General features: G+C 46.4%; 1 protein-coding gene across 1 annotated transcript; it reads left to right on the plus strand.

Annotated features, from left to right (window-relative positions):
- Positions 1 to 13,488: 13,488 nt before the first annotated feature.
- On the plus strand, positions 13,489 to 22,879 carry Tmem98 (transmembrane protein 98). Its single transcript, XM_035447338.1, has 6 exons — positions 13,489 to 13,619; positions 15,894 to 16,025; positions 17,272 to 17,305; positions 19,069 to 19,184; positions 21,288 to 21,347; positions 22,672 to 22,879. Exons 1-6 carry the CDS (start codon positions 13,489 to 13,491, stop codon positions 22,877 to 22,879), a joined length of 681 nt encoding a protein of 226 aa, XP_035303229.1.
- The last annotated feature ends 1,012 nt before the right edge of the window (positions 22,880 to 23,891 follow it).

A 23,891-nucleotide genomic window follows, 5' to 3' on the forward strand; every position in this document is an offset into this window, starting at 1 on the left:
TGAAAGAACTGACTTGGGAGTCTCAGATCTTCACACACATCTTGGCATACACATAACCTTGCACATGAGTGCGGGAACATGCATGGGGACATAGACACGTGCCTGTGCACACACACATAAGAACACTAAGTAAATGTTTAAAATTTTTTTAAGATGAAAAGCGACAGGCACTTAGTACTGAAAGGGATCGAAGACATAGGCAGGGAACTAGAGAGCCACTTGGCATCATCATCATGATCATGATAATAATAATAATAATAATAATAATAATAATAATAATAATAATAAATAAGTAAAACATTGTTTTAGGAGATCTCATATATCCCAGGTTGGCCTCAGACTTAGTAGGCAGTAAAGGATGACTTCGAACTCCTGGTCCCCCTGCCTTTACCTCCCAAGAACTAGGGTTACAGGTGTGTGCCACAAAGTATGACTTGAATTTTTAAAAAGCGAAATAGTAGGGCTTGTTTTCAGTTGGTAATTCTCAAGCATGGAGGAGGATACTAGGCTAGAAGAAAGCCTGAGGACCCAGGGCTATAAGAAAGGAGGAGAGAGGAATTCAGAGTAGGAGGAGAAGATGGTAGATAGGTAGGGAGATTAGATAGATAGATAGATAGATAGATAGATAGACAGACAGACAGATAGATAAAGGACTCACATGCTAGTCGAAGAGGTTGGTGGTGAGATGATAAGGCAGTTAGTTATACATAGTTTATTTTGTTGTTGTTGTTTGTTTGTTTTTGGTTTTGAGACAAGGTCTCACATAATCCAAGCTGGCCTCATACTTTCTGTGTATCCCAGAATGACCTTAAACTTTGGATCCTCCTGCCTCTGCCTCCTGAATGCTGGGACAACAGGTGTAGTTTGGGTCATGCAGTACTGGGAATTAAGTCCAAGGCTCCAAGCATGAATGTCAGGCAAGTACTGTACCAGTTGAGCTACACTCCCTGCTCCCCCTTTTCTCTTGAATGAAACAAGTGAGCCCAGCAGCATGGAGCTTTGAAGAATGGATGCAGAGTTGTTTAAACAAGTGGGGGTTGTCAAGGAGGCTCAGAGGTCAAAAGCACTTTCCATGCAAACCTTACAGCCTGAGTTCAATCTCCAGAACCTTTGGATGTGGTGGCTCTCCTCTGAAATGTCTGCACTCTTACGGTGAGATGGGAGCAGAGTCGGGGGAATCACCTGGAAGCTGGAAGTCATCTAGCCTGAAGTACTCAGAGCAATAGTGACAAGAGAGAACCTGCTTCCACAATGTGGAAGAAGAGAGCCAGTTCCTGAAAGTTATCCTTTGACCTCCACACACATGCCTCGACATCGCTGTTGCCACCACCACCACCACCACCAAGTTAAATTGAAATGTTAGACAGTGAGACCTGGACATGCATGGACAGATGGCTGTCCAGTCATGAGTACCTGGTTGAGATTTGTAATCATAAATTGAAATTGAAGCCAGATCAGTGTGGCTTTCTCTACTGCATGCTGTGGTGCCAGTTGAAAGAGGCAGGGGATTTACTCTCTGTTGGACCATTTGACCCAGGCCTTCCAGAAAAGCCAGGGCATGAGGGGAGTAGGAATGTCACAAAGCTCATGGGAAGTACAGGAGCTGCATGCCTTTCACCTGGGTCTCCATGGAGAACTTTTCTCTACAGCATTAGCTAACAGCTGAGGTAGGGCACACACCTGAGAAGCAGTGGTGACACCCAGTGACGGCTCCGAGAAGTGCACCTTGTTGGATGTGGGCTGGGAACAGCTCTCCAGGAGGCTGCTTTCTTTCTGCTCTACTCAGAAAGGCCTCAAGCTATCTTTTGCAGGATTCTATGCCCGTGCCCTGGCATTCTCAGGGATGGTGAAGCTGCTGAGTGGTGGGATAGCTTGGAGTGCAGTGCAAAGAGACCCAAAGTAATCTGGGGCTATTAGCCCCAGAGGCCCAGCCATCTACTTTTCCGCTGGGTCCCTGCTAGCCAGGGTCAGTTTTGCTTCTTGGATGCTGTGGCATTCTAAAGCCCTGTCCAAGTTCAGGCAAATGCTGGGCAGTGCATAAACTCTTCTATTTCACAGCAATCCTGGAGGTTCAAGAGCCGAGTGAGGACTGTCCCCTTCTCTTATCACTTCCTAAGAGTGGTCTTCCCTCTAGGTCCTACGATATCATACTGTCCCCAGCTCTGTTTGTCCCAAGCACTAAGAGCTGGTTTTGTCTAGAGAGTCATGGGTTCCTCTTTAAGACTGTTACTTGTCACAAGTCCTGGGTTGGACTTTCAGGCTAAGTAGCTGGGTATCCCTTAATTAGAGGCTATTCTTTTAAAAAATAAGAATAAAAATATTTGGGACTGGAGAGATGGCTCAGCACTTAAGAACATCTATTACTCTTTCAGAGGATTCAGGTCCAGTTCCCAGAACACACATGGTGGCTTCACAACCATCTGTGACTCCAGTTCAGGAGGACCCGATGACCTCTTACAATCTCTGTGAGCACCAAGCAAGAATGTGGCATACTTACATACATGCAAGCAAAACATGTAAAATAAAGTACATCATTTAAAATTACTTATTTTACTATTTTTATTTTACTGTTTTTAATTCTGTGTGTACAAGTGTGAGAGCAAATGTACACACACACACACACACACACACACACACTAGTGCAAGTAATTGGATCTAGAGCTGACTGCCTGATGTGTGTGATGGGAGCTGAACTGGGTCCTCTGCAAGAGCAACAAGGCTCTTTTTTATTTTTGCTTAAATTTATTTTATTTTATGCACATGGGTGTTTTCTTACCTATATATCTATGTATTATGTGCATCCTGGGACTGGAGTTATGGAGGATTGTGAACTACCATGTGGGTGTTGGGAATTGAACCAGGTCCTCGGCAAAAACAATATCTATTGAGCTATCTCCCCAGCCCCTGTTTGAGCTCCTTCTACCCCAAAATATAGAGGACCAACACAGTGGAGCTCCCTTTGCAACACACCTTTTGAACCCCACACCTTTTGCTGTTCTGACACAAATACTTAAGGCTTTATTATCAGGTATTTATGCCACACACATGTCATAAGATTGAAGGAGAAAGAGAGACTCCATAGCAGTGTGTCTGTAGAGGCAAAGTGGCAGTTGACATTCTCCTAAGATTGGGAGAACACTGAAAGGGGGTGTAGAAGAAACAACCAGCCTTAAGACAGGCCGAATTGGCTTCACATCCCAGCTCTTCCAGTTACTGGCTGTGACTCCTGCAGCATGCCCCTGGTTCTCTCAGACACTCAGTGTCTCCAAGGGACTAATCCTTCCCTCCCAGAACTATAGAGACAACTGAGGTTCCATGTATGAAGCACCTGAAATAGAGTAGGCACTCAGTAAATGCTATCCTAAAAATTCACTGACTTGAATCGTGCAAAATGATGTATTAGGGAAATTAATCATCAGCCAGGCAGGTGCTGTAATAGGGACTTCGTGGAAATTCTGTGATTATTATAATCACCCCCTTAAAATAGACCATTATTCTCCCTGACTTGACAAAGAAAACCAGGACTTGAGAAGTTACTTTACAGCTAGTAAGTAGTTACACTGGGACTTGAATAATGATGTTATCTAGCACTTAGCTTAAAATACATATACAACACCAGGGCTGGCTCAGTTGGTAGAGCTTAACCTGTGTGAAGCCTTGGCTTTGATCCCCAAGCACTGTATAAACTGGGTGTGGTGACTCTTGCCTATAATCTCGGTACTGGGTGGTAAATATAGTGAGGTCCAAAATTGGAGGTTTTTGGGTACCTAGGGAGTTTAAGTCTCTGAACACACATGGACCTACAAACCATATCCAAAAGTGGCAGCAATTACAATTACTGTGATGTTGGTGGGTCAAACAGAACCAGAGATGCAAATGACTTAATTAGAGCATTCAATTCATCCTCAAACCAACTTCATGTGCATTAAATAAAATATGGGATGATATTTCCCCTTACACACATCTAGCCGCCACTCCTTAAATATTTAAAGCAAGAGAGGTTTCCATTTGCTCTGAAGTGGGGATGTGGCACAAATCTAGATCAGGCAGGAGAGGAAGGCTGTGTAATTTTGTCTGTAGAGTGCTTCCAGCAGTCTTTTGAAAGTTTTAAGAATCTTTGCCAAGAGTATATCTTTCACCCTCCCAATTGCTGTAGTATGAATGACCTAATGACTTCAGGGGAAATCTCTACTCCTTTTGGTCCAGCTACTTCAACTGAGAGGAAATGCAAACTTGACCTGTAACCCAATGGGGACCCTGGCTAGCCTGCCCTGCTAGTGCTTAGCCTTCCTATTAGCTTTTCCGGTCTCCTTTGCTTCCTGGTCCTACCCACTGCACTCTGGCCAGCTCTAGCAGTTGTTTGCTTGTAAGGTTCTGCTTGCTGGCTTCGCTCCTGCAAGGTCTCAGAGAAGGCCTGATCTGTGTGTATACACAAGCCCCGCCCTGACTGCTGTGGCTCTCCTTGGAGAGCCGTTCGACAGTCCGTAAAGGTTCCAGACACAGAAAACAAATGGACTATGAGTCCAACTAGGGATTTTAAGTTGTACCCCTTTAATTCAGGCTAGCCTTCCTGCTCTGCTCAGGGCTAGTGCCTCAGTGTGCCCAAGAGTTTCCTGGGTACTTATTCCTCCTGCCTTTCCCTGAGCAGGGCCTGGTACATAGTCCAGCAGGCCTTCTAGACTAAAGTGGGTCTTAAGTTCCCTCTCCCACTTGACTGTGATAGTGACAGTGGCTCAGCTTTCCATTCATTCTTTGCACAAGTACTTATTTGGGCAACAGCAAGTGCCAGGCACTACTCTAGATACCAGGGGTCAGCAGGGAACTAGAAAGTAAAGTCCCAGCCCTCAGACATTAGATCCTGAAAAGGGAGAGATTGTGAACAGTAGAATCGGTAGTGATGCTCCATTAAAAACACTTATCCAGGTCTGGGAAACAGGAATGATAGGAGGTGCCCCAGGTGGACTTCTCAGTGGAGGCATGAGCAGACACCTAAGCAGAGGAAGCGAGGAAGCCACTGGGATAATGGAGTGAGTGTTTCAGTCAGGGGGAATGCCAAGGCCTGACATTGGGTAAATATGACCCAGTTTTCTAGCTTATGATGAACACTTACTTAATTCTGAAAAAATTATGCAAAAGTCTACCTCTTAAACCATTTTTTAAATATACAGCTTACTGGGCTTAAGGCATTTGCATTTTGTTTTTTGTTTGTTGGTTGGGTTTTTTTTGGGGGGGTGTCTTGTTTGTTTGTATTTGAGACAGGTTTTCTCTGGGCATTTGAATTTTTGTATAGACACCACCACAATCCATCCCCAGCACTTTTTTTTTTCCTTTTCCTTTTCTTAAACCAAACCTCTGGACCCATTCCACAATAAGTCTTCCTAAGGCAAGATAGAAAGACAGAAAATTATGAGGCATGGCAGGGAAAGGAGCCCCTCCAGAGTCTGGCTGAAGCCTCTAGCCAGCTGAAAATCAAGAATTACAACATAATTAACATTTGCTTAAGGCCTTCCCTCTTTCTTAGCTGAAAACCTGCATATTTTTTTAGGATTCTCAACAGAAAACAGTGAAAGACCCCTCGTGCCGCCCCACTGGCTCTTGATTTTATTTTATCACATTGTAATTCCACTCAAGATATCTCTGGAGCTATCTTACAATCACATTTCTCAAAGAAGATAGAAAAAAAATTCCTGGGGTATTCATGTGTCTGAGGAGGCAAGGATATTTGTCATTGTTCCTGATAACTGGAGTTCAATGCCTAGAAGAGAGGGTGACTCCTGCAAGTTGTTCTCTGACTGTCATCTATATGCCATGGCACATGTGTGCCAACAGCCAACACACACACACACACACACACACACACACACACACACACACACACACACACACACTAAATGAATGTAAAATTAAAATTTTTTCCTTGCAACCATTTGAGATATAACTAGAGACACCAAGATGGCATATGTGACTACTGCTAGGACAGTTAACTGTGACACTGTCTTTGAGAAGCCCATACCCATGCTCGCAGGTGTGCTTTAGACTTTTCTTAAACACCTACACACCTACCTTCCTTTTTCTTGATTCTCTCTCTCTCTTTCTCTCCTCTCTCTCTCTCTCTCTCTCTCTCTCTCTCTCTCTCTCGTATATATGTGAAGTCTAGACATCAATGCTGCATTTCTTCCTTTATTGCTGTCCACCTTAATTTTTCCTTTATTTTTGACTTTTCTGTGCATGACTTTTTTGCCTACACGAATGAATGTATGTACACTACATGTGTGCCTGATGGCTAAGGAGGACAGAAAAGGGTGTTGGAACCCCTGGGACTTGAGTTACAGATAGTTGTGAACCACCATCTAGATCCTGGCAATTGAACCCTGGTCCTCTGGAAGAGCTGGCAGTACTCTTAACCACTGAAGCACCTCTCCTGTCCCTGCTCTCCTTATTTAAAAGACAAGGCCTCTCTCTTCCTGAGCCAAGAACTCCTCAATTTGACTAGGCTGGCTGGACAATGAGCTTCAGGGATTCTTCTGTCTTTGCATCCCCAGAAATGAGGTACAGCCACTATGCTTAGGTTTCACATGGGTGCTAGGAATCCAAACTCAGGCCCTCATGCTTTTACAGCAGACACTTTATTGATTGAGCCATCTCCACAGCCTTTTCTAGTTTTAACAAATTCCAACTCTGCTTCATATTGACTTGCTCCACATTTTTTTTCTGTGTTGAAATCAAGAATCCCATTTACTTGAGTTGAGGTTTCTAGAAGATTAAGGACACTCCTCAGGTTGTGAGGGCAATAGTGTGGAGTTGTGCCTCTGTCCCAAATACTACTGATATTCCTTCACTCACCTCAATGGCTACCATTATTTTACTTTTTAGGTAATGAACACTACTATGCTTTGGATATTGTTTTAGTGAAGGTTCTCTAGAGGGACAGAAACCAAGGAGATGAAAACAATATATGCACATGTATATCAGAATTTATTAAGTCAGCTTTAAAATAGTAACAAGAGTCAAATCATACCCGAGAAGCTGAGAACCCTGTAGTTACATGGTCCTTGAGGCTGAATGCCTCAACAGTCAGAGTAGTCCCACAATAGTTGTCTCTCATTGGATCTGTAAACTGCTAATTATTCAGTTCACAAGTTGGGGTGCCTCAGTAGTTCCAATCTGGCACTGGAAGCCCAGAAGTTTCCTGGAGGAAACCTTGGAAACAACTCTGCTATTAGTGAAGGAATCACCATCATCATCATTGTCACCATCATCATCACCACCATCATCATGACTATCATCATCATAATCACCACGACCATTATCAAACCATCACCATCATCATCACCATCATCATCATCCTCATCATCATTACCATTCTCATCATCACCATCATCATCATCACCACTATCATCACCATCATTATTCTTATCACCATCATCATCATTGCCACCATCATCACTATCCTCCTCCTCCTCACCATCATCATAATCATCATCATCTTCACCACCACCACCATCATCACCCTTTCACAATCATCATCACCATCCTCATCATCACCACCATCACTATCATTATCATCGTCCTAATATCATCACCGTCATCATCACCATTGTCAGCAGCAGCAGCATCAGCACCATCAGCACCACCATCAGCAGCAGCAAGAGGAGGAGGACAAATCAACTCTCAGGCAAGAGGGAAGGCCAAGTGAACAAAAGGCAAATCTTCCTTCTAACATACTCTTTTTAAAAATTAAAAATACTTGTTTAGATTCATTATATTGTGTACATATGCTTTGTTGTAATTTTAAAAAAATGGTGCACAAAAGATGCCATGATGGAGCTTGGGTGGGTGGGGTTTATTGGGGTGAAGTGAATGGGAAAACTGGGGAGGGGAGAGGAGAGATCGACCTCTGGGGACAGGAGCAGCAGAAGAGAAGAAAGAGGCAGAGAGAGAGGGTGGAGAGTGAGTGGGAGAGACAGAGAGACAGACAGAAGCAGAGAGGGGGAGAGAAAGATGGGAGGTGGGCAGGGCCCCTTTAAAAGGGAACGTAGTGAATGTGCACAGGAGGTGCTCTTAGTGGCTGCAGCTGAGAATGTACCCTGTCAGACCCCAAGGGCAGGCCAGTAGAGATGCCTGAATACTAATTTGCCTGTCTTTGCCTGCACAGCATGCAAGCCTAGTGCCAGAAGGGGTCAGAAGATGGCTTTAGATCCCCTGTAACTGGAGTTGTGGGTGTCTGTGAGCTACCATGTGGGTGGTAGGAACTGAACCCTGATCCTCTGGAAGAGCAGCTAATGCTTTTCGCTGCTCAGCATATCTTCAGCTCCCTGATGTACCCCTCCCCCACTTAAAAAAATCTGGGCTGCTACCCGAAGGTGACATCCACAGTCAGGGTGAGTCTTCCCATATCAATCAAAGTGATCAGGACAGTTCTTCGTTTGGGGCTCCCTGCTCAGGTGATTCTAATTTGTGGCAAGGTGACATTAAAATCAACCATGATAGATAAGAAATGTCCCCTCACAGCTCGGATGTTGAGGGTTGGTCCCCAGTATAGCAGGTTTCAGGGGTGAAGACTTTGGGAGTGTATTGGATCGTGAGGACTCTGACTTCATCAATGAACTAATTCGTCAGTAGAGTCATAGTTTAATGGACTATCTGGAGGATATGGAAACTTTAGGATGTGGAGCCTAGTTAAAGAAGTAGGTCCCTGGGGGCATGTCCTCGAAGAGTATTGTGTCCCTTGTTCTTTCTTCTTTCTCTGTCCCTTCCTGCCCCACCCCTTCTCTTTCTGCTTCCTAGGCCCTACCCAGCACTTGGGGTCAAAGAACAAAGTTAGAAGGGATGGTTAGAATCCTTGCAGATCCACAGTGTATAGTCCCCAGAACCTACCCACTTCCTAACATGGATCTTTACTCTCCTGATGATTCTGTGGGCATTGATGTCCTTTCCATAGGTCCCATTTCCATGTGGGATACTGTACTGGATTCTGTTACTTGCAAGGGAGAATACTGAATGCCAGACAGTTTTCCCTGATGGGTCTAGAGATACTTCAGGGGTGTTGGAATGGCAGAAGTTCTAGCACAGTTGGAGACAGTGGGCTGGGAAAGGTATGTGGTATCTAGAACCTCCTTTACTGCCTGATGGATGGGTAACATGTGGTTCATTGGGACAAATTAATATTATCAGCTCCTTAGGGTAGTGGAGGCTCATGCCTTTAATCCCAGCACTCTGGGAGGCAGAGGCAGGTGAATTTCTGTGATTTCAAAGCCAGCCTGGACTACAGAGCAAGTTTCAGGACAGCCAGGACTGTTACACAAAGAAACCCTGTCACGAAAACCAATTATCAGCGCCAGGTAGCTGCTTATATATTTGCTTGGGAAAATATTCATTTGCTTAATAAATGCTTCAAGGCTACTGCATCTCTTGTGTGGCCATAAGATCTCAGAGCTAGCCACAAAGATCATATAGTTTAACTGCATCATCCAACCAATGCAAACAGAAACAGTTCATCTTGGAGACTCTCTAGGAAATAAAGACGCTGCCTCTAATGCCCCTTTCTGATACTTGTGCTGTGAACTTAACACAGTCATAGTTCTCCACAGGTCTTCATTTAAAGCACTTCAGAGGTTGCTAAAACCACTCCCAAGCCTTCTCTTCCAGAGAAGACACCTAGAATTGGAAGCAAATTCCTCCTCCTCCCAGTGCTAGAGATCAAACTCAGGGCCTTGTGTACGTAGGGTTCACTCTACCACTAGACTATGCTGGTGAAAGCTGGGCATTGACATCAAGTGTCTTCTTATACTAGCTAGGTTTCTATTGCTGTGAATACCATGACCAAAAGCAACTTGAGGAACAAAGGGTTCATTTCACCTTACAGGCTGTAGCCCTTCATGAAAGGAAGTCAGGGAAGGAACTCAGAGCAAGAACCTGGAGGCAGGGAACTTACTGACTTGCTCCTCATGGGATTTCTCAGTCTGCTTTCTTATACAACTCAGGACCAGTGGCACCCCTCACAGTGAGTGGAACACTCTTATCACATGGAGGAAGTCCTATAGTCAACCTCTAGCTGGGCAAAACAGAAGCACAGACAAATCAAAATAAACAAAAATACCAGAGTCTGGAAGAGCCTGCAGGCTCTGGTTTGCAGACACTGCATCATATTGCTGGAGACCTAATCTGCATGCTGTGTTCCTTGTCATCTTAAGTCCTTGTAAGTGGGCTTATTTTAGACCTGGACACTCCATCCATGCTTCACCTGGCCCACTCAGGCTCTGCCTTTTTCTTGGGACAGACTAGGAATGTGGCCGTCTGGAGCCCATTCATTTCCCCCTTGTAAAACATGGTCTTGATACTCTAGAGCAGTGGTTCACAACCTTCCTAATGCTGCAACCCTTTAGTACAGTTCTTCATGTTGTGGTGACCCCCCGCATAAAATTAGTTTCATTGCTACTTCATAACTGTGATTTTGCTATTGTTATGAATCATAACGGAAATATTTGTGTTTTCCAATAGTTTTAGGTTACCCCTGTAAAGGGGCGTTCTAACCCAAAAGGGTGGCTAACCAAAAGTTGAGAACCAGTACTCTAGACTTTGGGATTCCCTACACAAATAGCCCTCAGTCTGCTTCCTAGGCCTGTGGGGACCTCTGAGATCCTAAACTGCTGCCCTCAGCAGGCATCTTTAGGCCTGAAGGACAGCCTACTGGTGACTGTTAGCGCCCTGGACTGTTTCCTGACCAGTGAGGTGTGGCCTCTTTGCAGTGGGATATCTAGGATGGGACCAAGGGCACGATTGCCTGCCAGGGTACTGGCTAGACAGTGATATTAACAAGAGTCTTATGTCAGGTTGCTGATGAACTGTTAGCCCTGGGCCAGGTTCTCCCTAAGAAAATGCATGCTGTGTGTTATTGATCCTGACACCAACTCCCAGGATCTTTACAGAGGAGGGCACTAAGGCACGGAGAAGGGAGGTCGAATTGCTCAAGGCTAATGAGTCGCTACAATCAATCTGCAAACAGCAGGTTGGGGCAGCGACCTAGCACTGTATGTGGGAGCTCCTACCCCCATCCCTGGATAGCCAGCTGGAATCACAGTAGTTGTGGGTACACGGTCCTCGCGCCACCCTCCTGCCCTGGCCTCCGTGGGTGCACGTGGAGGGGTCCCTCCGGTCGCCAGTGACTGTCTCCCAGCTGCTCCGGCCTCCCGCGACGCCAATCCCCGGGCGGCCAGGGGCCTGGCGGGGATGGCGGCGCCTGGCAGCGGGGGATTTGGGTGTGCTGGCTGGGCCAGCCCGCCGGGGGTGGATCTGGGTCGTCGGCCCGCCCGCGCTCCCGGCATGCCCCGCTGTTGGCCGCTGCGGGCAGCACTCAGACTTGGCCTTGGGGGACAGCGGGGAGCCGGCGCGCTCTGGAGCCCCAGTTGAGGTGGGTGAGCACGCGGGCCGGGAGGCGGGAGGCGGGAGAGCTCTCTGCGGGCTACTCGGACCCTGCTTTGTTCCTCCCGGCGGCTGATGCGGGTGCGGGGCAGCGCACAAGTAGGGGATCAAACTTGAGCGCGCGCTTAGAGCGGTGCCAGCCTTCTCCAGTGGCGGCTGGCAGGGCCAAGGAAGGGAGAGAGAGGGTCATGGAGTTGAATCCTGGTGGGTTTAGAATTAAATGGAGGGGGGAGGGAGAGAGAGAGAGAGAGATGGAGCGAGAGAGATCGAAGGAGAGAGGAAAAGTCACCGAGATAACAGAGAACACACAAAGAAAGAAAAGCTTACAAAGGAACGCCCACACAGGAATCGCAAAGGAAGGCTGAGGGAAAGTTCAAGAGAGCACAGAAGCTCAAAAGAAACACTGGAAACTACTGGAAGAGAGAGAAGAGGAAGACAGGGGGAAGCTTGGAGGAATGGGGGCATGGGAGAGAGGATGTGGGAAGCCTGGAGAAGTGGTTACTGGAGGAAAAAGTCTAGAAAGGAAGACATGAATACGGACGGAGGAAAGAAAAGTGTTAGACAAGGAAGGACAGTATAGAGTGTTTGTACCCCTCTCTTCCTGGTTTCCCAACAGCGGTACAAGATGAAAAAAATCCTTCTGAGAGAGCAGCCTTGGAGACCCCTGAGGAGGTTTCCTTGGCAATTTAAGCCAGTAAAACCCCCATCCTATCTACCTGGCACTCTTGCCCATCCCTCAAGACCCAGCTCAAGCATCCCCAGGTTTGTGAAGGAGGCTTTTCTAGAAAGTGTCATGCAAATGTAATCTTTACCGTCCAAGCCTTCACACAGCCCCTTAACACAGAGCAGAATCCTTCTTCCCTACCAGTTCGTTAACATGGGGGAGCGGAGTCTATCTTCTCATCTTTAGTCTTCAGAATTTAGTGTTTGTTGCATTGTAGATAATCAATATATGGTTCCCTGAAAGACCAACAAGAGAGTTTGAAACCTTGGAGACATGGCAAATGGAAATGATGGGTCATCCTGGGGTCATAGAGACTGACTGCTAAGGCAGAGCACTCCTTTTTGTAGGTAATGAACTAAACCCAGGGGAGGAGACTACTCAAAGGGATACAGATGGGAGGCCTGAAAGAATGTCATGAAGGGTATTTCCCCAAGGTGCCCTGGCTTGAGTTTAACATACACTGATAGACCACATCACATATCAGTAAGTAATGGCTCACATATAGGGTGGTGGTCCTATAGAATTGCATCATATAATGAGATCATAGCTGGTCTTAGTTTGTGTAAGTTCGATTTGGGTGTTTGACAATGACCACAGCACGTGGCAATACACTTCTCAGAACAGAAGACTGTTGTTAAGTCATACCAGACTGTTGATATGAACGACCCTCCCGGATGGTGATAGGCAAGGAATACTCCACTCTGCTCCTAAGTTTGCAGCACTGAAAGTGGCAGTCAGAACCCATTGCAGAGTTTTCATTCTTCCTTCGAAAGGACAAGGAAGGTGACTGTTGATTTCAGTTTAGGTGGGTGGCTGTCTGCTTGCCAGCTATGTAGACTTGGATAAATGCCTTAATCTTCTGGAACCTCAGTTTCTTTATCATAAAGTAGAGATGCCAACACCTGCCTCATGTGGCTATTGGTAGACAAGTTAACACACACATAGTGTCTGAGATGGAGGGGCTCCTCACCAAGCACACCCCTACCTTCTGATTCCATCGTGGTATTCTTTCACTCACATGTCTTCTAATGTGAAATCATCAGTGCTGGTGCAAGTGTGTCCCAAGCTTCAAAAGCTATCTCAGTGTAACTGGAAAATAACCTATCATAAAGGAGAAGGGAAATTTGGCATAAGATGCATCTTGCTTTAGTCCTTTGGGTTTGCAGGTGACTTGAGGGAGCCTCACTAGCCTCTCCATCCTCATTTGCCATTTGTAGCAGGGAAGACCCAGCCGCCCCTCCATTTCTTGCCTTGTCTTTACCACATTTGCTTGATGTCCTGGTCTCTCCAGGTTCCACCTGCTCAGAGGATGTGAGTGACTATATCTGGGAGCCCCTGGAAGCATGGAGACTGTGGTGATCGTCGCCATAGGTGTGCTGGCCACCATCTTCCTGGCCTCATTTGCTGCCTTGGTGGTGGTTTGTAGGCAGCGCTACTGCCGGCCTCGAGACCTGCTACAGCGCTATGATTCCAAGTGAGTAGACTGTGCTGGGGAGGGAGGAGAGCTGAGCACTGACAACAGAAAGCCAGAGGGACAGAAGCAATTTGGTGCTGAGCCACTTCAGCTCAACATATTCTCTCTTAAATGGTTCCTTTATAAAGACCTTATAAAGACTTCAGAACTTAAGGACATCCCTTAAGTTGGGCAGTGGTGGCTTACACCTTTTAGAAATTGTTTTTATTCATCTATCTATTTTACGTCCTGGCCACAGCCTTCCCCATCCTCTCCTCCCAGTCCTCCACGCACCCCTGCTCCCACCCCCACCCCCCAATCCCTTCCTCTTCTGTCTATCCAGGAAAGGCAGGTCTCCCATGAGTATCAATAAAACATATCAAGTTGCAGTAAGATTTAAGCACCTCCCCATGTATTAAGGCTGGGCAAGGTGACCCAGTATGAGGATTAGGGTCCCAAAAGCCAGTAAAAGAGTCAGAGACAGCTCCTCTTCCCACTGTTAGGATCAAGCTACACAACTGTAATATATATACAGAGTGCCTAAGTCAGTCCCATGCAGGCTCCCTGGTTGTCCTTTCAGTCTCTGTGAGTCCCTTTGAGCCAAGGTTAGATGACTGTGTGAGCCTTTCTCTGGTGTCCTTGACTCGTCTTGCTCCTACACAGCTTTCTCTTCCTCCTCTGCAGAATTCCTGAACTTTACCTAATGTTTGTCTGTGGGTCTCTGCATCTGCTTCCATCAGTTGCTGGATGGTGCCTCTCTGGTGACAGTTGGGCCAGGCACCAGTTTGGTTTCAAGAGATGGCCAGTTCAGGCTACTTATGGGTGGGAGTCTAAGTTGGGGTCCTCCCTGTAGACTCCTGGGAGACTCCCCTGGGTGGTGCATTTGGGAAGCAGAGGCAGGAGGATCTCTGAGTTGGAGGCCAGCTTACTCTACAGAGTAGGTTCAGGACAGCCAGGGCTATTACACAGAACAAACTTGTCTCAAAAAAAAAAAAAAAAAAAAAGTCAAACAAAACAAAAACAAAAACATTCCTTAAGCACTGCAGCATCTTGAGATACCCCCTTTTCTGTTCATTTCAGTCACAGAGAAGTTATTGAATGTGTTTGCCTAACATGAAAGCCCCGTGCTGGCCACCTCATTTGGCAGGGGGACGAACCAACTCATTTTCCAGCCAAAACTCTGGAATGTGGATGCCCACACTCAACCACACACCAAAGCAACAGCTGTTCCTGATCGTGCAGTCCTAGCATAGGGGTGCCTGTCTCCTTCATCATGCATTGTTACATGAAATCGATTTTGCAAGCAAAGTCAGTTTAGGAATTTTGAATGAAGAGATCCATAAAGGACATTAGCAACCAACCTTAGGCTTCTGATGTTTCTTGATCTTAACTAGGATAGCATCTCTGCTGAGTGGCTGAGTGGTTAACAACCTGTGACTGCCCACTTAGATGCCCCTCCCATCCAAGGCTCTGCTTTGCAAGGAATATCTCTGTAGTTCGGGTTCTACAAAACCCTGTTGTGAAGGAGGAGGTAGTTTTAATCAGAGGGGAGGGGTGGTTTCCAAGAGTGATGTTGTACACCAGTTAAGGGACACAAGTAGGCTTGGGTGATCAGAATGTCAACCTTTCTGTACTAACATGGGCCTGAGGGGGAATAAAGGAAGATCACTTGTTCTGTCTAGGACTTCTCTGTAATCATGTTAGCCCTGCCCTTTCTCCTGCTGTTTAGCTCATCCTGTCTTACTTGCATTTTGGTCTGCCTTCTTGACTCACTGTTTAGCTGTGTGCCTTGTCTTGTGCTATGGGCACATTACAGTTAGGTCTGTATCCAGGACAAGTGGGCTCTCCTCTAAATTGTGTAAGCCTTTGTCACCATAACCAAATGCATGAAATAACCTAGTGTAAAGAGAAAAGGTTTCTTTCGGTTTATGGGTTTCATGGTTGTGATTCACAATCAAGTAGACTCATTGCATGTAGACATCGATGGTGCCGCCAGATGGGAGTTCGTGGAGCAGCAAACTGCTCACCTCATGGTCAGACTGCAGAAAAAGAAGAAAAGGAGAAACCAAAGTCTCAGAATTCCCTTTAGGGTCCAGCCTCAAAGACTTAAAGCCCTCCTACCGGGCTCCACTCTTAAAGGGCCCACCTACCAGTAGTGCTATCCTAGGGACCAAGCCTTTAACACACAGGCCTTTGGGGGACATTAAACATCTAAACTACAACAGTGGCTGTGATGAGAAAAGGATCAGCCACAGTCACTTGTCATGAAACTCTAACAGCGGCCATTCCTTTTAGGCCCATTGTGGACCTCATTGGTGCGATGGAGACCCAGTCTGAACCCTCCGAGTTAGAGCTTGATGATGTTGTCATCACCAACCCCCACATCGAGGCCATTCTGGAGAATGAAGACTGGATTGAAGATGCCTCGTAAGGCCCCAGGGAACTTTTGCTTTCTAGCCCTTTAGGATGGCAATGGAACTTCTGGGTTCTCTTTACTGGAACACTCCACTGTGTATCCAGAGCTCTTCCCCTGTCGTCATGGTGAGGGATGTCGGCATAGGGCATGACAGTGTTCGTTCTTGTCCCATCCCTCCGACTTTGTAGATTTGAACACCCAGGCAGTTGGACGTGTGGCAGGCATCATTATAAAGTCTCCCAGTGTGGGTTGGCTTATTCTTGGACTGCCCAGGGATTTTGAATCAACTCCAGGTGGCCTTTGCTTTCAGTGTTCCACAGAGGGCTGTCTGTCCAGCAGGACTGCACTTTGAGAAGTGTGTGCCACTGCCTTTCATTATCCCTTTATCGTTTTGCTTTCTGACATACGTTTATGGGCACTATAGAGAGGGTATGGAGCCAGGCCCTGTGGATGTCAGAGTGACAGGGAGATAGAACTGCACCAAAGCCAGTGTCAAAGAGAGTCTAGGGGATCTCAGTGCATGAGGAGTGGCACAGGGAGTGAGCAGTGTCTAAGTCTGTCTGGGGTAACAAGATCAAGGTAGCTTTGGTGAAGCATGTCCCAGAGGACTGCCTTTTAAAAAACATTTTAAATTTTACTTAATGAGTACGTACATTTTCATACATGGACGTAATGGATTTTAATCATTTTAATCATTTGCCCCATTATCATTTCTTGTTCTCCTCCTACCTCTGTGATACCCTTCTCTTCTTAGGTAGTCCCCTTTACCTTCTTATTTCATGTCTTGTGTGTGTGTGTGTGTGTGTGTGTGTGTGTGTGTGTGTGTGTGTATCCCATTTAGTTTAACTATGGTTTCTTACAGGAATTATTTATGGAAGCATGGCCATCCCAAGGTGGCTATACCACTAACTAAAGAAAATGTCTCTCCTTTCCCTTTACCCAACAACCATTAACTGCCTATGAGCCCTTATGGAGGGTGGGGCCTCAGGGCCTCCCCTGAATGGGTGCCTTTTGACTTGAGTTTACTGAAAGAGGAACTCACCAGGCTGAATCTAAGGGCAAGGGCATGTTGGATATACAGAGATATAAAATGCTGAACTTGGCAGGTGGGGGACAGAGCTGGCTAGAGGTGTGGGTTATTCTGCTTGGGGATGGTGCCTGCTATGCTTACCTGGTGCTGGCTGGAGAGCAGTGGGGGTAGCCAGAAGGAGCTGGGCTCTTTAGGGCAGCACTGACACTTTCCTCTTGTCTCCTCAGGGGCCTCATGTCCCACTGCATCGCCATCTTGAAGGTAATACTCCTATTTCCCTGTGAGGCCAGGGGCGGCTGCTGGAGCACCCTGGGTGTACATGAGTTGACCTTGAAAGCAGCCCTTGTTAGCCTCCAGCTGTATTTCTACAGTCTACCTCCACCTCTCCCTGTTGGGTCTGTTTTACTTGGGCATTCTAAAAGTCCTCTTTAGGCTTTATCTCACCTGGTTCTCTTAACACAGTGATCTGTGGGAAAGACAGCTTGGGGGGTCTCCAGTAATAATTTTACCAATCATGGGGAAATCTGGGTGTCTAAAGCCATGCAGCTGCTGAAGCAAATGAGGCTCCGGCCTCCCTGGCCTCCTCTGTTTATTAATCCTGAGCTAGTCCATGGAATGCATTCTTTATTTGGGTTTGAGTTATTAGAAAGTCTTCCTTGGCTTCTTTGGTGACAATAATCAGACAAATGGAATAGTCAGAGATAAAAAAAACAAAACAAAACAAAACAAAAAACCAAAAACCCAAACTACAAGTTCTTCTACTTGGAGGCAGACTTTGGTTTTTGAAGGCCTGAAACCTTTGGAAAATTACTTTCAAATTGCACTTTAGCCATTTTCATAGTTTCAGCATTCATTTCTCAACTCTTGCCCGATATTATCCTTCCTAACAGAATAATAATAACATGCAAATGTTTAACAAGATGCAAATATGGGTTTCTGCACGTCAGTAACCTTATCTTGTCTACTAATTATTCAAGATTTCAAAAGAGACAACTTGGTATTTTCTCTAGGGTCACTCAGTACAGGATATTAAAAAGCCCTTTATCTACCTCTTCCTTGACTACCTCTGTAGGAAATTGTTGCCTCAGAGTCCGGAAGCTCCTTGGATGGATAAATATGGCTGCACATACAGATATCATTGTAGACATAGATAGCTAGGTACACTGACTGGAGCAATAACTCACACTACATTTCCCTTTGCCCAGCTACAATGTGTCCTGGGCCTTGTTTTTGTTTTGTTTTGTTTTGTTTTTCTCTCCTGTTCTTCTCCATCAGAGCAGGAGGGCCCCACTTCTTAGAATGGGGAGCTTGGATAAAGAAAAGGGCTTCTGAGTTTCCTCTTGAGACCCCAGAATGCCTTTGCTCCATCATCTCCCTGGAGTATGAAGGAGAGTGTGGTCCTTCTTTCCCAGTGGCCTCTTGGGCTTCTTCCTGCTCTCTTTGCATGGGAGAATACAGGAAGAGACAGTAAGCCTTTCAAGTGGCCAGCAGTGCTGGTAGAAGTAGAGGAAGCCCATGCATTGTCATTTTGCCCTTGCCCTTTCATCATCACCTGGACAAACACTAATAATGCAGGACCCTCAAAAATCACCAACCTAGGCACCAGAATGTGCCTAAAGAGATCAGTTGCCCTTTGTTCAGCATCATTTCTGCGGACTCCCCACTGGAGATATTATCCATTTGGAAGTCTAAACCGAGAAGGGAGGGGATAGAAAGCATTCCCTACAAAGATGGTGAAATTAGAGCGCATGATTTTTCTTAGATGGATTATTTCAGCTTAGTCCTCATTGAGCTGAAGTTCTGTCCTTGATCTGAGCCCCATCCCCCACCCCCAACTATCACCCAGACTATTTTTGGCTTTTGCCTCTTTCCACTCCATTTCCTCTCATCATTAGGGTAGGAGCCAGCTTTGTGGCAGTGCCCAAGGTGTGGCCAGATTTGTCTTTGTCAGGGTGGTAGAGCCCTTCGTGTGGGGTGGGGAGCCAGGTCACCCCTCATCACCTCTTTCCTCCTTATTATATTAGATTTGTCACACTCTGACAGAAAAACTTGTTGCCATGACAATGGGTTCTGGGGCCAAGATGAAGACTTCAGCGAGTGTCAGCGACATCATTGTGGTGGCCAAGAGGATTAGCCCCAGGTGAGTGGTCAGTGGCTGTGAAGTCCCACACTCCACAGGGGAAGCCGAGGTAGCCAGCAAGGCTAAGTAATGCTGTAAACCAGTAGGTCTGTCTGCAGCCTCAGTTATCAGAATATCCTGTGTATACAGAACATCCCAGTATTCTTAAGCTGAGATGGTCACCCAGCATCCCCATTACCAACACAAGTCCTTTAACAGTTCCAGGATAATGGGCTGACAACCATCGGCTCCATAGTGACCACTCAGGATCTCACCTGGTCAGCCTCCCATCCCTTGCCACGTTATGGCAGTCAGAAGGCACATTTCCCACTGGCTCCTATGCTACTATCTCCAGTGACTTCCCAGCCATGCCCTTAGGTCCAGCTTGTTAGCTATACTATGAACTTGTTTGAGGGATACCTTCCTTTCGTGGTGGCTCATATTTGCTGCTTGATCCTCACTCAGTCTAGCACTGGGTGGGAGGTGAAGCCACAGAACATTCAGACCTCCCGAATTCCAGGCTGTCTGCAAAATCCCTTGTGGGAGGCACCCAGCAAGAGCGCTAGTCAACAACTACACCCCCTCAGCTGGACTGGATTTTGCAAAGAAAAATAAGGCCCTTTTCTTAGAGCAAAGGGCTGTGCTAAATGTGTGCTGCCACCTGGTGGCTGGTATGTGGGTTTGCTGTCAGATGATCCACTCCAGGAAAGTGTTCTTATCAGTCACCTGACCCCAGTGCCTTGAATGGCCTCCAGTGTGCATTCCTGGTGCCTGGGTGAAATCACAAGGAACCAGCCTTTTCTGTCTCCAGTAAGCTGGTAAAAGCTCAGGAGGAGCAACCTGTAAGATCCTCTGAGAAAAACAAGACTTGGTGTACTTGAACTCTGTCTCGGTAGTTCAGGGAGATGAGAAAGTGAGAGGGAGGATGCAGGCCAGAATAGCTCCTGGCTCTGGAGATGCCCCAGGGGTGTAACTTCCTGGTTTGCACCAGTCCCTTAGGAGACACCCCCACCCAGGCTTTTTATCATTTCTGAGATCCACTCACAGGGCCTGGACAGGCCCCCCGAGATGCAGGCTACAAACAGGGTGTTAGGATACTGAGATTTCTGAGAGGGGACATGGTTAACAGTGTGCCAAAGTGAGAGTGTGGCATTGCCAGGAGGGTAGAGCTCTCTGCGAGTACCTGGGACCACCTACTTCATGTTTCTTGCCAGAATTCTCGTTTTCTTCATTTGCCCCCACGGGTTCTCACTCTGGCTGATATTTGTCCCTGTGTCCTTCCTGTTTTATTTTCTTCATCTGCCAGGAATATGATTTAATATTTCCAGGAGAGTGGCTTCTGCCTTGGGCTCTGCAGAGAGGGAAGAGGCTATCTGGGACAGATGCTGAGGACCTCCGTGCCTCTGGCCACAGTTTTCATTCTTTTCTCTTTACCAACTGATCCATGGGAGCAAAACCTTGTATCCCACAAATCAGAGCAGGTAGAAACTTAACTTAAAATATTAGTCATGGGCTATGCAGCATGGACCAGACGCACAGCAGAGTAGTTAGAAACCAAATTAAACTGTGGCTTTTTTTTTAAAAAAGTGTTTTATGTCACTGTATTAGCATCTCTTAAAGAAATACAAAAGTAAAAACTTGCTTATAAAAGTTAATCTACTTCCAGAATAGATTATCTGAAAAGTCGGATGCTCCACCCTTTCCAGTTTGGGGATGTAGCCACCATCAAATGGTGAACATTTTTCTAGACCTTCCCTCTTGCATTTCATAGCTTTGGTTTATTGTTTGTATTTATATATGCAGAGGGACACAGCGTGCTGCTGCTTGCCAATTACCTTTTAAATTCAGCAGTAATCCTGAGCATCACTCCATATGTATGACTTCACACGTTTTAACCATTGGAATGAAAGCAAAAGCAGACAGCAGAATACTTTCCAAGCAGAACCTGAAGTCTTTCTGTTAGACTCTTCTGGGCATGCAGAAACAGTTAGAGAAAGGACACCCCCCCCAAGAGTGGGTGTGTAATACCAACAGAGAAGTCTAGCGTGAGGATGGGAAGGAAGGAGGGAGAAAAGGGGACGAGAAGGTCAAATGTTAACAGTTGTCCTTATTGCCTTTCCTCAGAGTGGACGATGTCGTGAAGTCAATGTACCCTCCACTGGACCCCAAGCTCCTGGATGCAAGGTGAGACGGGGAGGAGGGCCCACTCATCTTGTCACCCCTCAGGGTCCCTCTTATCAAGCCTGCCAGGTTGACTACCTGGCTTGTTTAAAGAGGATCTTTTTCCAGATTTCCAAGGCCACCTCTGACTCTTGGGCTCATCCCCTTCCATGTCAACACTGAACCAACCAGTGAGTCGAGCCTGGCAGGTGATAGAGACCAGACTTCTTTCTGAATCCCCGAGACGAGGGAGCAAGCCACGTATCAGGCTTGGATGTGCATGCTTACCTGGCTATGCTAACTTGGCCTCCCTGTCCTTCACTCCCCATTCCTCCCTCTGATCTTTGGACTCAAAAACAGCCACACCTTGCTGAAAGCACCATCCAGCAGGGCTGTGGTGAGACCAGCAACAAGAACATGTAATTCGTCAGCCACAGTGGAACTCAGTCCCCATCAGGCATCTCAGGAGCCTCTTTTCCAGACCCTCCTCCACTTCACAGAATGCACTCAGCCCTATGAATGTGAACCCATTAGATACTTATACGTTATCTTCATTTGATTTGTGAGACTCCCATGGGCATGTCATGTAATGGTTGCCAGGTGGCCAGTAAGTCGGGACATATCTGCTGTGGTTTCCCTGCCCCGTTATTATTGCTGCTCAGCTTCTCCATGGGTTAGTAATCGATAATGAAGCCCTGAACACATCTGGCACTCTCACCACATAAAAATTATTTCCTAGTGAATTTTTCAATCAAAAAAAAAAAAAAACAAACCACGGAAATAACAACAAACAAAACTCTCCTCCTCAATTTGATTTTCAATTACATTTTCTTTAGCATTGAGTAAGCCAGCCCTGGGCTTATTGATTTGTGATCAATAAGGGATGTTCACTGAAGAGGGATATATATAGCCCATCTTTAAGTGGGCAGCAGTTGGAGATCTGCTCATCCAATTGACCACATCCAAACTGTTTCGTAAAACACCCTTCTGGGAGCTGTTAATAGGTGTGCTGCTGAAAGCCGCTTCCACCTTCTTAAGTATGTTTACCAGACACAGCTCTCCTGTTTCCCCTTGGAGTTTTGTCAAGCTCATCAAAAGCTCCAAGACAGTTAACCTTATTTAAGCCAGCTATCACTATGTATTTCAGCATGGACCCATTATGTTACAAAAACCACCCACCTTTCAGGAGAGGGTCTTCAGTTTGGGGAACACCAATCTAGAGTGTGCACCCATTTGAGCTTTTGTGCAAAGTTCCCCACTTTCTACAGAGCCTGATCTCTCTCTCTCTCTCTCTCTCTCTCTCTCTCTCTCTCTCTCTCTCTCTCTCTATCTCTCTCTCTCAACCCAGGACAACTGCCCTGCTCCTCTCCGTCAGTCACTTGGTGCTAGTGACCAGGAATGCCTGTCACCTAACCGGGGGCCTGGACTGGATCGACCAGTCGCTGTCTGCTGCTGAGGAGCATCTGGAAGTCCTCCGAGAGGCAGCCCTGGCTTCTGAGCCGGATAAAAGCCTTCCCAACCCTGAGGGTTTCCTGCAGGAGCAGTCGGCCATTTAATCTGCAAGGCTCCAGTCTCTGCCCCTGCGTGGCTCAGCTGAGCCTTCCACTTCCTGTAGATTTAGTTGTTCTCTGGAGTTCTGGCATCCAGCCCTGGGTGCGGAGTAAAGCTGAGAGCCTTCTCCTAGATGCCTCTGCTGCAATGGCGAATGGTGGCTGGAGAGTGGCAGTGTAATACCACAGTTAGGGGAGATGCCTTGCACCTCTCCAGCAGAGTACCGGAAGCTGCAGGGCTCACTGCGAGATTCAGTTCATTTAATGTTTCCAGGAAAACTGAATTGCCCTCTAAGAATCAAGAGGCTTCATATTAGATTAGAATTTCTGGCTTCTGAAAATCAAGGAGTGGCAATTTGGATCTGCGTTTTAGAGAACAATCAGAGCTAAGCCTGGATCGCCTTTTTGGGTGATGCTTGAGCTCCCCTTGCTGGTTTGTGTTCAGTACTTGGTCCCTGAAGCATCCGAGATCCTCACCCGCCGCCATGTGTCTTCCTCTTTTCCATTTGTGTTAGAAGCTGAGGAATACCAAGTTGATTGTTTCCTTTTTATCACTATGCCTGCAATTTTACTTTACAACCACTAGGTGAATAGTAAATTTGTTGTTTTCCTCAAGGGCGTAGTTATTGAGTTATATATGTGGGGCATATGGCAGAATGTGTGAGACCTGAGGATAGAAGGAGAGAGCCTGGGAATCTTGAAGGCGCTGTGTGTGTGTGTGTGTGTGTGTGTGTGTGTGTGTGTGTGTGTGTGTGTGTGTGTACATGTGTGTATACGTAAGAAGAGTCAGGCATAGGTGATGACATTGTAATGAAAGTGATTCTCTTTCAGCAGTGACATTTTTGTGCCCCTTTATTTCTGGAATCTGTTTAGCAAATACTGAAAAATGAGAGGCACAATTTTTATTGTTTGTTTGTTTTTTGAAATTGCAGCCTTGAATTTGTGATTCTCCTGCCTCAGATTCCAGAATGCTGGGATCGACAGCATGTATTACCACCACCTACTGATAACGGGTACT

This window comes from Cricetulus griseus, chromosome 7 (assembly GCF_003668045.3).
Source record: "Cricetulus griseus strain 17A/GY chromosome 7, alternate assembly CriGri-PICRH-1.0, whole genome shotgun sequence".
Taxonomy (NCBI): Eukaryota; Metazoa; Chordata; class Mammalia; order Rodentia; family Cricetidae; genus Cricetulus; species Cricetulus griseus.

Excerpts from the sequence above, each read along its gene's own strand:
- Tmem98 (XM_035447338.1), top strand. The coding sequence starts at position 13,489 with ATGGAGACTGTGGTGATCGTCGCCATAGGTGTGCTGGCCACCATCTTC. Across the intron at positions 16,026-17,271 it reads GACTGGATTGAAGATGCCTC|GGGCCTCATGTCCCACTGCA; the intron begins GTAAGGCCCCAG and ends TTGTCTCCTCAG. Across the intron at positions 19,185-21,287 it reads GCCAAGAGGATTAGCCCCAG|AGTGGACGATGTCGTGAAGT; the intron begins GTGAGTGGTCAG and ends GCCTTTCCTCAG.